The 14,164-nt window shown below is 43.6% G+C and overlaps 1 protein-coding gene across 8 annotated transcripts in view; it reads right to left on the bottom strand.

Annotated features, from left to right (window-relative positions):
* pcdh9 (protocadherin 9) overlaps positions 1-13,631 on the bottom strand; it is a 211,753-nt gene extending 198,122 nt beyond the window's left edge. For all 8 annotated transcript variants that reach the window (XM_030413967.1, XM_030413969.1, XM_030413968.1 and 5 more), the window contains exons 1-2: positions 12,683-13,631; positions 9,022-12,178 (exon numbers count right to left, since the gene is read on the bottom strand). In XM_030413967.1, the coding sequence (XP_030269827.1) occupies positions 9,022-12,057 (3,036 nt within the window). In that variant the 5' untranslated portion in view covers positions 12,058-12,178; positions 12,683-13,631. The remainder of the gene's footprint in view (positions 1-9,021; positions 12,179-12,682) is intronic.
* Between the last annotated feature and the right edge of the window lie 533 nt (positions 13,632-14,164).

Raw genomic sequence — 14,164 nt, 5'->3', positions numbered from 1 at the left:
ACTGTCTTTCACTAACCAGACTCCACGTCTGATGTCATCTCATACATTGTCTGCCTGCAAATATCGTTTCAGCAAAAGCAGGGAAAAGTAAACCTGCTTCAGCAAATTCACCAGATTCAAAGCTAGCAATGTTATCTACAGTCTTTCCCGTCCCACATGGACTCCACACAGTTTGGAAAATATGGCCACATGAGATTGGGGGACAACATGTTCTGATAAAAATGTTCAGAGATGCAATACCAGCATTGCCTTCTTTCCGCATTTTTTAAATCTATTTATTTTTGGAAGGGACAGGCAATACGATTATACCACAGGTCAGAAGTCAGGTTTCAAATTCTGGTCAGTAAGTGCACACAGCTTTTTGAAAGTGACCGTATAGATGAGGTCAAACTTTAAAGCCTATATTTATTTATTTATCCTGTTTTTTTTTTTTCTTTATTCCCCACCCGTCCTCAGTCAAATGATGCCTAAGCTCTGCTTCTGGCTGTAAAACGGAGTGGACAGATTAAGCTGAGTTGGGCCTGCTTTCCATAGATGTGTTGGCGTGGCACTTTGAAATCCACACTCCCACCGCCACCCCGCCCACCTCTCTCTCTCTCTGTCCCTCTTTCAAAGACCAGTTAAGAGGTGTCACATCTACACCTCTCAAGCTGTAAGGTAGCTGGAAATTAGGGGATAAAAGTGTCCCAATTAAAAAAAAAAAAAATCAGCTCTCGCAACAACATAAAAAAAACAAAAACATTGGAACAACAGTGTTCCTTTTTCCTTAATTTTTCATAAACACCCTCAATAGACAACACATTTGGAGTGTATTACTGTTTGTTATGATGGTGCTGGTGGCGATGATGATGAGGATGATGGTAGCGTGGGTTAGGAAAAGGCTGATATTACTGTAGACACACGATTGACGTTCAAATTTTAGGGTCCAGGCTGTTGCTGTTAATTTGTCGTTTGGGCTCCACGTGTGTTCAAACCTGATGTAATTAAGTGCTGCTCAGTAACACCTGCTTCTTAATTGGATTAAGTGTGTAAGAGTCAAGACGCAGCACAAATGTTCAGGAAAGAGCTCCAGATAGTACCATAAAGAGAATTTGGGGCTAGTATTTTTTTTCCGTTTATCCTTCTAACTCAGAGCCAGGCAGACTCATAAAAGACGTTTCCTGTGTTGTTTGAAGCACAGTTAGACAATTATCCCCTTTTAGCTCACAGCCACATCTGGTGAGTAAAATCAAATTGGCGCTGTTCATTTTAAGAGTTATTTCTAAACTAATGCAGGATTTATCGAGTACTTGTGAAAACACTTGTCAAGGAAACGTAATTGTTAAAAGTTCACAAAAAATGTTTTTAACCCGGCTCAAACGATCACATTAGGAATGCAAACAAGTCAGGTGCCTTAACAAAATTTATTCTAAATGGTTAAAAGGCAGTAATATCAGTTTGTATAGAATGCCTTTTTGTATTTCTAAATGAGAAATTACTTTTCTGATGTATTTGTGCCCATCTCTTGACTGTCGGTTAACACATTTTTATCCGGTTGGATTCTCAATTAATCATCAATCACTAATATACCTAGATCACACCTTCATGCGAAAGAGTGTTCAGTTGTTGTAATGATTCCTCCCGTCACATTCTGTCTGTGTCCGTGATTTCGTGTGCCTCATTTGAAATTTCAGATTGTCAAACCACAAAAAATCTGCCTTGCTTCTTAAAATACACAAGTTGGCATTACAATCAGCCGGAGCACTTGTTTACAGGCGAATGCTGATTAGAACTGGCTCACACATAGCAGCCTGACTGAAACACATCCCAGTTTACACATAACGTCTTATCACAACATCACAAGAAGGGAGACCAAGCGGACGAATTAAAAACGAGAAGGAAATGTGATCTCTTTGAAACATTTATTATGAAAATTATAAAGGTAGAATAGCACTGTTCAAATAAAGCTTTTTAAAACAGAATAGGGGGGTTGCAAGTGTGCCGAATAACTGGCAGAGTTTATTTCAGAGTGTAATTAATGAATACCCAGCAATGAAAAGAAAAAGAAAAGCAAAGGAAGAAGCAGGGCAAATAAAGGAAAGAAAAGAAGAAAAATAAATAAATAAATAAAACAAGTCCATTATTGTTTACCACAGCACATTAGGCAAGATTACCAGGAGTTCAATTTACATGAAACATCTCATATATACAAGAAGATTTACATTGATGAGGGGTTACAGAGTCTCTGTGAGCTATTGGGCCCAGTGGCGAAGCAGTCAATGGCAGTCACATTTCAAGTCAAGTGCGGCTCTTTTTTCTTGAGGAGGTGGGGGGTGTTTGGCTGGCGATGCCATTATCACAACTATTAGTCTAGACACTGGCACAGGCTAGTGACAGAGCAGCGGCCTGTGTGTCACTTGACACAACAATCCGGTGACAAGGACGCGTCTCCCTCTGGGTTTGTCATGTCAGGACATACAGCACCACTTCACCCATCTTTTACACACCAACCCCCCCCCCCCCCCCCATTCCTCCCTTTATCATCCCTCAGATGATAAAGGGAGAGAGGATGGTAACAGGAAGTAAGTGGGGCTACGTGCCGAACACAAAGCACCCTCATCTGTCACAAATGATCAGAACACAAAGGTGAACAGACCCTTGGTGATTTAACATTGCATGTAACGGCATTGACCCCGATAAAACATGGGTGAAAGGTGTGGGCTGGAGACAGGGAAGATAAGGAGTGGGTGGAGGGGCCAAGTGAGGAGTGGAAAAGGAGAGATGGGTTGTTGGGGGGGGTGGGGGTTAGGTTGGGGTTAGGTTGGGTGGGGGTGGGGGGGGGGGGGCATTCAAACAATGAAGTAGCATCATAACTTCATCTTTTAATATCATTTTCTTTTTTTTGCAAGACAAGCAAGTAGTCAAGAAACATTTTCTTCCACCCTCTACTCTTATATTTAAGGTAAAATTTGAGAGAATTCAGTCGAGGTGTCGATACCGTTTCAGTGTTTTTCAAGCTGCAGTTTGTCTTCTTCTCATCATGCAGTGTTAGAAAAAATATGAAGCTAGTATGTCAACTTGATTGATTGCCTTAGAAAAATGGGAAATGTGTTCTGTGGATTAGTGAAAACATGGAGATGAATTAAGTAATGACAGTCCCACAAAAGCCACAATGACTTTGGGTTTTTGTGCATGCAAAACATTCAACTTCACAAAGCAAACCCCCTGAAGATTGATTATCAGTCAATTTGCTTTGAGAAATTGCAGAAATGGATGATGGATTCGAGATGGATGGGCTGCCAGCCAAAAGTGATGAACGAAACAAAACAAAAAATCACATACACACACTACACATACGTTAGACCTTTTGATATATGACAAGGTTTGTCATCATCAAAATTGTATTGTAAATGTTTGAAAGGATAAAACGGCTCGATGACGAGGAAAGGGTAATCTCAACGTACGTATGGAAATGTTTTTTACAGAAATGAAAATTAACAAAAATGTTCACAAAAAAAAAAATCAAATGTAATTCCTGGTAATTTGCCATCATCTGTGTTTTTTGGCAGTTCTGTCCCTGGCAGTTACAGACAACAAAGCAAAAGAAAAAAAAAAGGCTCATAAATAAATAAATATATAAATATATTAAAAATCAGTAGCACTTCATTTTTCTCAACAGTGGAAAAAATGAAAAAACATAGAAATGAACTGCACAGTTCAGCCAGTGTACCAACAGGGAGCTTTGATTTATTTGTTGTTTTGTGCAGACAAAACTGGATCCCCCTTGGGGCAATAATCTACTCTGGTAGTACTCACACCCACTACCTTAGTATAGCCCGCAATCCATTTAATTTCCTTTTTCCACCTAGACATAGACATCGAGGACATGACAAGTTTTTTAAAGGAATACAAAGTTGTCTGCCTAAAGAGCCCCTGCAAATCCTCCACTGATGATTTAAAGCTTTGATAGGAACTTCACTCACAGACTTATTGGCTTACAATCTCCTGATAGCTACATTTGTTTTGAGGATCTGCTACATTTGACTCAATAATAGAAAGCAGCACAGGTTATTCTTCTTCATCTACCGGTAGTGTGCTTCATTATTAAACTGATGTTGGCAACAGACCCAATTTCAGGAGACAGAGAATCTGCTCAAAGATTTGGGTAATTAATTATCTAGATCAAGCATTTATTCATATGCACAGAAACGGTAGGATTTATCGAGAGGACGTCCTCAATTTCTCAGGGGAAAAATGCTAAATCCACTGGAACATCTTCAGTCAAAAGCGCCATGGACATGAACAGTACAAGAGATCACAAGCACAGTATCCCGGAGAAGTGACAGGGTAGCTGAGGAGAAGGATGTATGATCACAGTCGGCAACAATCACTGGCCTCTCTCCATCTTCCTCTTTCATACCGCCAAACTCTGTGTCAGCACAACCCAGAAGATATTGCAACAGACTTTGCCCCTCAGGTGCAACATTGTCATAGTTCATTAATCTTCTCAAACTTCTCCTGCTGCCATCAGCCCCTGTACGTACTACTAATCCCCTTATTAATGTGGCAAATGAACCTGCACAAGAAGGACGACTCCCCCAAGGCTCCATAATTACAATGGTCTGTACAAACTCCTGTTTGCATATAATGTCCATTCATTAAATGTACTGACAACACCAGGAATACTGCAAAAGATGCCCCGTTCCCCTTCAGAGGCCTCTCTCTCTCATCCTGCACTTTAAACTGAATACTACATGCACTGCAATATTTAATGGGCCGCTTGTTTCTCGTGACCGATACCGTAACACAAGTCTGTTGTTACTGTTGTGGTCAAAACAAGAGTGGAAATGATATGTGCAGACAGAAAAACAGGAAGAAAATCTCCAGAATTATTTTGATTAAGTCAACCTGATATGCATATGTTGTCGGTTGTTCTATATGCGCTGTAGCTAAAGTGAGTCTGCATAAAAGGGAGCTGTTAGACTGTTTCCCCAGAGCTAAGGCAGGATTTGTGCTGCAGAAAAAAAGAAAAAAAAAACACATCAGAGCAGCGTTGGATAACTGAGCTGTAGGTACACACTACCTCTCAGTGCTTGCATCTTTTCTGCCAAGCAAAGAAAAACACTAATAACCCACAGCAATTAAGCCTTTTTGCACATGAGGTGTTCAGGCCACATGGCTGCACAACTGAAAGCCCCTATTTAAGGCCCGTAATTGTGCATCCCGCCATTTAATGTATATTTACCACAACAAGGCAAAGGGAAAAGAGGACGCGCCTCGTGTATCCGCAAGAACCGACACATGAAATCTACAAAAAGGCAGCCTTATCTTCACATGAACCGCGGGATTTATCAGGTTAACGGTGAAGTGTGGAAACCTTGTGACTGATTAAGCTTGATGCATGGTACACCGTCGTGGTGACTACTTCCAAACCCCCTGCACCCTCATTGAAACCATGTTAATATATCCACAACATGAGCCGCGGGATCTGACGTGCAATACATGGTTAACGCGTAGCCGCTGGGCTCGTGTTCTGTTTCGCGAACCACATCCACGTCTCCCCCGTAAGGAAGAAAGTAAGACTGATGGTGCAGCGGCGATGATTATAGTTGGGTTCTTAGATGCTTGTGTTGCCTCGTGAAAGTAGGACAGTGTTTTCATGCTTTTTTCCTCAGTGTTGTTTACACTAATGTAGGTCCCTGGAGGGTAAATAATAAGTGGGGGGGGGGGGATAAAGGATAGGAAAGGATTGCTTCTATTGCTATCAGCAAAGTTTGGGGTCTCCATAAAGCTGATTTCACTAGGCATTTCGTCTGTGATGACATTGTTGTAGATGTCTGCTATTTCCATTCCCTACGCTCGAAAGAATTCTCCGAGAGGATGACGCCGCTGAACACCCTCGTGCTTTGCTCCCCCCCTTCCTCTCCCTCTCTGCCTACTTGTTTATCAATTTCCTTTCAGATTCAGTATTTATTGATTGGTGCCGATGTTGCATAGAAGTGACTCTTGAAAGCTGGAACAAAATGGCTTTTCAATTCTTTGAGCGAGGGGTCGATTTTAAAAGCTACTCCCCCCAAGCCTTAAACCTTTCTCTCTCTTGAGTGTCCTCTTCCACCTTATTACTTATTTCATGTCGACTTCAGGCAACAATAGCTGATTGATGACGGTTTGTCACGCAAAAAGGCATCGAATGCTGAACTTCATCATTCTATTGTATACTGTTGTGTAAGATTTCAGCACCTCATTGAACTTATTTTCAAGGCAGTGCATCAAACCACATTTTAAGGCTGCCAAAGTAACTAGTAATAACTTTAAATTACATTTGCTTTTTCTATCTTTGTATGTATGAGAAATCTTTTAATAATACAGTTATCTTCTTCCAATGCGCTCCTACTCCGCAGGAAATATGATATGATAATCCGATGATATTACCTTTCGGATATACAGTCTGTTTAAAGATTCACTCAAAGGTAATTGGTATTTTTTGGCTTTTATTTTCATTTTTTATTTTTTTTTTAAACTATACCTAATCTCCTCTCTGTTTTTAGAATTCAAAAAGGAACAGGACATAATGAATCCGGTTGTCAATGCTCATGGAATGGAGATGACATAAATATGTCAATACAAATGGTCGTACCGTGCAGAAAAAAACAGTCAAAATATGGATGTAATTGATAACGTACCCTGCTTTATCCACTGAGACAGTGCCGTCTAATCATTTAACCACAATCAATAACTGCCATTTAACCTCAAATCTGAGGTGCGATCCTTATCAGAGCAATGTTTTGGAAAAAATTACGACTGAGAACCAAACAGGTAAGAGTCTTCATTGCAAATCTCCAAAGATAGATATTAGCGTAAGGTAGAAAATTGCTTTTTCTTCTAATAACAAGGAAATTATGATAAGAAAGCATACCCTTGTGTGCAGTCAAATAAAAGACTGCATATTTATTTGAATTTCATAGATTTTGCTAATGGAGAGGATATTGCACTTACCCAGGATCTAAGTCAATCAATGAAAAAAATAAAATAAAATAAAAAATACCAATTTGATGATGAATTTGTGAACAGCATGTCGCGATCATAAGATGCGACGCTTCCGTTTGCACCTCGCAGTCCTGAAAGCATGCGGCCGTGTCGGATGAAGACTCGAGTGGAAAAAACTGAGGCAAAACTTGAGGTCAGTTTCAGCCCTCAGCTTCCATTAGGATTACATTTGCCCTACACGCAAGCGTGTAGAAAAATATCGATCAGATTGTACAGGGCATTTCAGAGGGACATGTGCGAGCAAAAGTATGTGCAACAGTACATTATTTATATTATCGATGGCACTGCATAGAACACGCCGGCTCTGTTTGTGAGCGTCTTTGAATCATTTGTCAGAACTATTGATTCAATAAATCTTGTATGGAATTGTGGGATGACTGAGCGGATCAATGAAGTTGTGCTTACAGTATAGTGTCATATCTCATGTGTCCATCTCTCGGGGGTTGAGTCCCCCCCATCCAACCCCCACCCCTGCCGCCACCATCACCCGTTTCATCGCCTTGAATTGTCTCGCTCTCTCTCTCTCACACATCACCAACCACACACACACACACACACTCACATACACACACACACGCACTCACACACACACCAACGGCGCCTGGCAAATGACGCCAAACTGAATGCCTCTTTTGACTGCCGCCTCTCACACAGAAACACATTAAATGCAACCCCAGATGCAGTGACCCGGAGGTATGCATCGATAGGAGTCGCACAGTGTCACCCCTGTAATTCCACTCGCTCTTCCGGAAAGATCTTATCACTCACGTCTCTAACTGCCATTATCAATCTTCCCTGTGCAGCCTCTACATCATTAGGCAAGAGTATTTCACTAAGAACACCAACACAGGTTTCACTCCTTTCTTCTCCTCCCTTGCATTTAAAAGTCCACTGCAGGTTGGCACCATGCCAGGCTGTGCCATACAGCGCAACACTGCCACCTACAGGGTCAGTACCACCGCCTGTCAAGCCTGACCCACTGACAAACACTCTCACTTTGCCTCCCTTTTCCTCCCTCTGCACTCTCTCCCTCCCCCCTCTTTCTCTGCTGCTCCGTGTATTTGTCCACGTGTGTTCCATTAGATTAGAACTATGTGTTGTGTAGTGCTGCTTTATTAGCAGAAAAATTAATAAGGCTTTGATAAAAACGCAACATGGATTACGTTGAAATTTGAGGCTCATTATTGGCTAATCCTTTTTGAATTGGATGTGTATCAAGTTCCAGACAAGCTTCACTCAGTTCGCTAGTGTGCTTCGAGAGGAGGCATTTAATTCAAGCTTAGATGATGTGGCAAAGCCTACAGTGACATTCACAGTGCCACCGCAGCAAACTAATTATTGACTGTTGTTACTGCTGCAGGTGTTGAAAAGGTCTTTTTGTGATATTACAATACACACCAAAAAAACAAACAAAAAAAACAAAAAAACATGAATACACTCAGTTTTATGAGGAGAGAGGTGAAGAGTCGGCTAACTTTTTTTTTTTTTTTCTTTTTTCCTTTTTTGGAAGAATGTGTGCAGCGTTTATCTCGGATGAAAATAGTAATCTGAGTAGATAGGCAAGAAAAAAATGTTTCTTTCACAAAGAACACTGAGTCACAATTAATGTTATGTCGGTACATTTCACCAGTGATCTACCCTGGGTGCTGAATAGACAAAATAAGGCAAGGCAATCACTCACCCATTTGCATTTTTGTTAAATATGACTTAAATAGATATTAATGACAAAACATCAGTCTATAATTACTCCCCCAAAATATGCACGTGATTGTTGAGTCCATGTTCAACTCCTTTACTTAGCAGTTGTTCAAGTTACGTCTTTCTTTTTTTAAGTTTGAGAAACAGTGGAACTTGCTGAAGCAGTATGTCTCCTGTACTCTTTTCTGTTGCTTCACAGTAACTTAGAGTGAGTCTCTAATCTAGACTGGCACTTTAGCACTGTGGAACAGGGCAGTTATAGGCAGTACTTATAGACCAGTAAAAGTGCTCTTTTACCTGCTGTCTGGTGTGCATGGGCCCCTTCGTCTTGAACCCTCCTTGGGAACTGCACTCTGAGGCACTGAAGTGGTCGGAGCTCGTGGAGGACCTCTTGGAAAGCGTGTCACAACCCCCGACAAACGTGTTATCCAACGGGAGCTCCTGAATCACGTGATGCTTCTTCACCGAGACCGGCGTGTCGGCCTTGAGGTGGAAGGCCGACTGCGGCGAGGCGGACTTGTAGTGCCGGGCCAGGTCTGGGCTGCTGGGTTTGAAGGTCGTGGTAGGTGTGGCATTCCAATCAAAGCGTCCAATCCCTTGCTCCTCCAGCTCGGTGGGCAGGCTGATGGTTCCGTTGATTGGCTCGTGGGCAGGATCGTCAGGTTTGTTCCCCTCGATGGTGACAAAGTTGAGCAAGGAGCTTTTTGGGGACTTCCTTTTCTTGCGCTTTTTCTTCTTGTTCTGCTTGTTCTCTGTGTTAGGGGACATCCACTCAGCCCCCTGTTTCTTCCTCTGCGCAGCCTTGAACCTGGAAGCGTGGCGGCAGCGTAGCAGCACAGTGACAAAGATGACAATAATCACCACTAAGGCGCCGGTAACAAAAGCTATCATTATGGTTAAATAATCACCACTTTGATAAGTTTCACTGCTTTCGCCAATGTTTCGGTCAATTGGGGTCTCCATTGTGCGTCGGATGAGATCATAGATAAGTGTCGAGTTGCCAACAGTGTCATTGACGTACAGAAATACCAGCACCAGAGTATGGAGGGATTTGGGATAACCCAGGTCACTGATATTGACCACTAATCTGTGTAAGCCTATGTCAGTCACTGCTGGTTTTTCCTCCAGAGTAATATTCCCTGTGACAGGGTCAATTCTGAACAGACCTTTGTTGTTTCCACTCACGATGGTGTACTTCAGTTCTGCATTCATCCCTGTATCACCATCCACAGCGAACACTTCTGCCACCACAGATCCCGGGATGGATGAGAGAGGGACGAGTTTGAAAGACGTGTTGGAGGGGGGGTAGATGACGATGGGGGTGTTGTCGTTCACGTCGATGACATTGATGGTCACCTTGGCGGCTGAGGAGCAAGGAGGCCTGCCACTGTCCACAGCCCTGACGTCGAAGGTGTAGGAGCTCTGCTGCTCCCGGTCAAATGACACGTTAGATTTTATCACCCCGGAGTAAGGATCCAGTATGAAGTTCTCATTGTCGTTCAGTATGGAAAGAGAAACAGCAGCGTTTTCTCCGGCATCTGAATCTGTCACAGTTATCACCCCCACGGTGCTGTATTTAGGAAGATTCTCAGACACAAAGAACTGAAAGTGGTTATGTGTGAACTTGGGGTTGTTATCATTTTCATCCAGCACAGTTACGATAACAGCTGCCTGCGTTTGCAGAGGGGGTGTTCCATTATCTCTTGCCGTCACGGTGAAGAGAAACCTATCCTGATCCTCCCGGTCGAAAACCCTTGATGCCGTCAGGACCCCCGTTTTGCGGTCGAGATCAAAGAATGATGCATTCGGTCCCAGCTGATAAACTATCTCCGCATTTTTCCCGCTGTCCTCATCAGTGGCGCTAAGAGTGGTGAGGAACAGGTCACGTTTGTTGTTCTCCATGACAGCCAGCTCAATAACTGGCTGAGTGAAAATAGGGGGGTTGTCATTCTCATCCTCCAGCCTCACGCGCACCAAAGCGGTCTGATTCAAGCTCGGTTTCCCAGAGTCAGAGGCTACAATTTTAAAGTTGTATTCCTTGGTCCCTTCGTAGTCGAGAAGCGCAGATGTCTCTAGCAGATACTGGTTGTCGTACACGGCTTTCAAGTGGAAGGGCACATCCTTCTCTATGAAGCAAATGACCTTGCCGTTGATGTCAGTATCTTTGTCTGACACTGTGATGAGAGCTATCTTGGTATTGATGGGATCCTTCTCTGAGAGGAAAACAGTGCCATTAATGGGGCTGATTATGTATCTCAGGTCTATATTAGGTGGATTGTCATTAACATCAGTCACATTTATGGTAACAGTAGCTCTGGCAGGACTGGAGCTGCCATCGCTGGCTAGAACAGAGAGCTTATGAATAGCCGTCTCCTCTCTGTCCAGGGGCCTCTGCACAGTAATTAGGCCAGATGTTGTATTTAATGCAAAGAGTCTCTTTGTAGCAGGTGACACCTGAGTCCCAAATACGTAACGTATCTCTGCATTTGCCCCTATGTCTGCGTCTGTGGCCTGAAGCTGCACAACAGATGTGCCAATAACAGAGTTCTCTGGTATATGCACTTCTATCTGCCCCTCTTTAAACACCGGCCGGTTGTCATTGACATCTGTTACAGTAACTTGGAGGATGGCAGTACTGGATTTCTGCGGACTGCCCCCATCCTCCACTTTGATCTTCATCACGTATGTATCCTTCTGCTCTCTGTCCAGATTCTGCTGCACAATGAGCTGAGGCCACTTCTCCCCCTCAGGCGTTTCCACTATGTCTAAGCCGAAGGCACTTTGCCCATTGATAAGCTCGTATTTGTGCACACTGTTGGGGCCAGTGTCTGGGTCAGTGGCAGAAGGAATGGCGAAGCGGCTGTTAATGAGCGTGTTCTCGGGGATGGAGATGTTGATCACAGGGGACGGGAACATGGGGGCATTATCGTTTGTGTCTTTGACAATTATTTTGATCTTAATCAGCCTGAAATAATCATTAGGCAGGATGACCACTTCAATTTCAAAGGAGCACTCGCTGTCCTCAAACGAGGGACCGGGGCACAACTTCTCCCTGTCGATTCGGTTTGATGTTGTGAATATCTCGCCAGTGCTGCTCAGAACACGCACCAGTGGGTTATCTCCCGCTTTGGAGACGAGCCGGTACACCAGATTAGCACTTGCTCCGGTGGCGGCATTTGTATGGGAAATGTTTAGGTCCTTTGGTATGTTTCCAATGAGGACATTTTCTTGCAACTCCTCTCTGATGGGGTAGATTAGCTCTTGGGCTATTGAAGGATCTAGCCATATGCAGGCGAGCAGGGCGCCCAACAGGTAATAGTCTTTTAGATCCATGACGGTATAAATGTATTTCCAGCCTTCACAACTCAAAAAGGTTTTCTTTCTTTTGCGACGCTGTCACAGGCAGCGACTCCCTGGCATGTGGTGGTTAGGAATCTTCCCCCCCGGACAAAACCTATGAATACATAACAGAGTTTCTCATCAGTGGTATAACTTTGCTTATGCACAGCAATTACATGCATTCAACAAAACATTCATGCCTTTTGTCCTCTATTGTTTAATTTCTTAAATAATTCACTCTCAAATCTCCCTAAAGGGCTCAATCAGCAATTCACGGAGGAAGAAAAAGAGCAACAAAAACACTGCAGCAACCATTTAGGCAGCCATTCATGTCTGTTGCTCCCTTTTTTATATAAAAAATAAAAATAAAAATACTACAATTCCTCCACATTTTCTGGTCACTAGGAATTATCAGCGGCTCAAAACCCCCCCATGGCCACAAAACTTCACAACATATTACACAGCCTTATCAATTTTACACTTAAATTGCCAGAATTAAGGAGCCCTGTGTGGGCATGAATACGCATGAATCAAGCCTACAAAATAAGCTCAGTCAGATTTTTTTTTTTTTTTCAGAATTTCTTAGTGTGCAACTGAGAGCCAGTCTTATCGTACATACCCCAAAATCCGTTTCAGCGCAGGAGGAGAAGAAGAAGAAGAAAAAAAAAACTGGAGTGTGTCAGCTCATAGTCTTCTCATCCGCGGTGCCTGCGAGCTTATTCGGGTAAAGATATCCTCCTGTGTCAGATCAAGCTTTTGGGATCCAGGGGGAAAGAAGAAAAAAAAAGAGAGAGAGCGACAGAGGGAAATAATAATCGTCCCCGCAGGAGTGATCAGACTCTAGGAGCAGGTTTTGGGTTATAAAAAAAAAAAAAAAGGCAGCTGGTCGCACAAACTGGGGTAAAAATTAAGAGGCTGCATATGTCGCAGTTCCGTTTCCCCCATTTAACTTCGGGAGCGGACAGGATCTAACGGTGCGACCTGCGGTGATTGCGGCGATCAGCGGCGCTCTCCAGCAGACACAGCCAGGTGGTCGGTCAGCGGCTTGCGGTGTCTTCCATTAGTCCCACGAAATATGAAATCTCACCTCCCAATGCACGTCCCGACACAACCCGGCGTTTTCTCTTTCTCTCTCTCTATCTCTCTCTCTCTTCTTCTCTCCCTCCCGGCTACCTGTTAAGGTGAAGTCGCCGCCGAGGTGATGGCAGGAGGAGACACTCGTGTCCCGTCATGATTCAAGTTCACCAAGAAGCACCATCGATAATCAGCCGGCGAAAAGACAAGGTTAAAAATAAAATTTAAAAAAAATAAAAAACACCCAAAAGATCACGAAGAGGAGGGGGGGAAAAAAGCTGGGAGAAAAAAAACCTCAGAGTCGATCCCACTTGGAAACCTCCATATAGAGGCGGTTCAGTGTGAGACCGATGCGCAGCGTGTATGTGCCGTTTATCCTTGCACTCTCACTCCCAGAGCAGAATATCTTGCACTAACTCTGTGTAAACCCATAGGAGGGGTGGTGAAGTACACCAACACCGACGCCGCCACCCCCTCCTCCTTCGCACCCCCAACCCCTAGCCCCGCCGACCCTCGTCATTGGACGCCGCCCCTCTCCTTCAGTGGCGTCGGCAGTCCGAGCCGCGACGCTATTGGCCCGGAGCCGCGTCACTTAGCGCGGGACCGGAGGGTTGTCCGCGGCGAGATGCTCCGTGAAGATGCTGCAGGCTGCAGAGAGACGCTTTACCCCCCCCCCCCCCCAAAAAAAAAGCCGAGGCTGGTGGGGGGGTGATGATGACGACGGTGATGATGATGATGATGATGATGAAGCTCCTGGTGCTGTTGATGATCATTTAAAAAAAAAAAAAACGAAAGGAAAAAAAAGAAAGTGTATCTTTCCTCTAAGCTTTTTTTTATGTGTGCGATTATATAAATGCAGATAGCAGTCATTGGCTCTGAAGGGACGCCATCCATACGCAACAAAAAAAAAGCCAACCTGTTAGGCTGTTGTCAGGTAGGCTGCACTAATTGGGCTGGACGTGAACGAAATAAATATATAAATAAATAAATAAATAAAGACGGAAGGAGCACGTTATAAAAAATAAAT

The sequence above is a fragment of the Sparus aurata genome, chromosome 4 (assembly GCF_900880675.1).
Source record: "Sparus aurata chromosome 4, fSpaAur1.1, whole genome shotgun sequence".
In the NCBI taxonomy this organism is placed as follows: Eukaryota; Metazoa; Chordata; class Actinopteri; order Spariformes; family Sparidae; genus Sparus; species Sparus aurata.
This window is presented reverse-complemented; position numbering and strand designations above follow the sequence as displayed.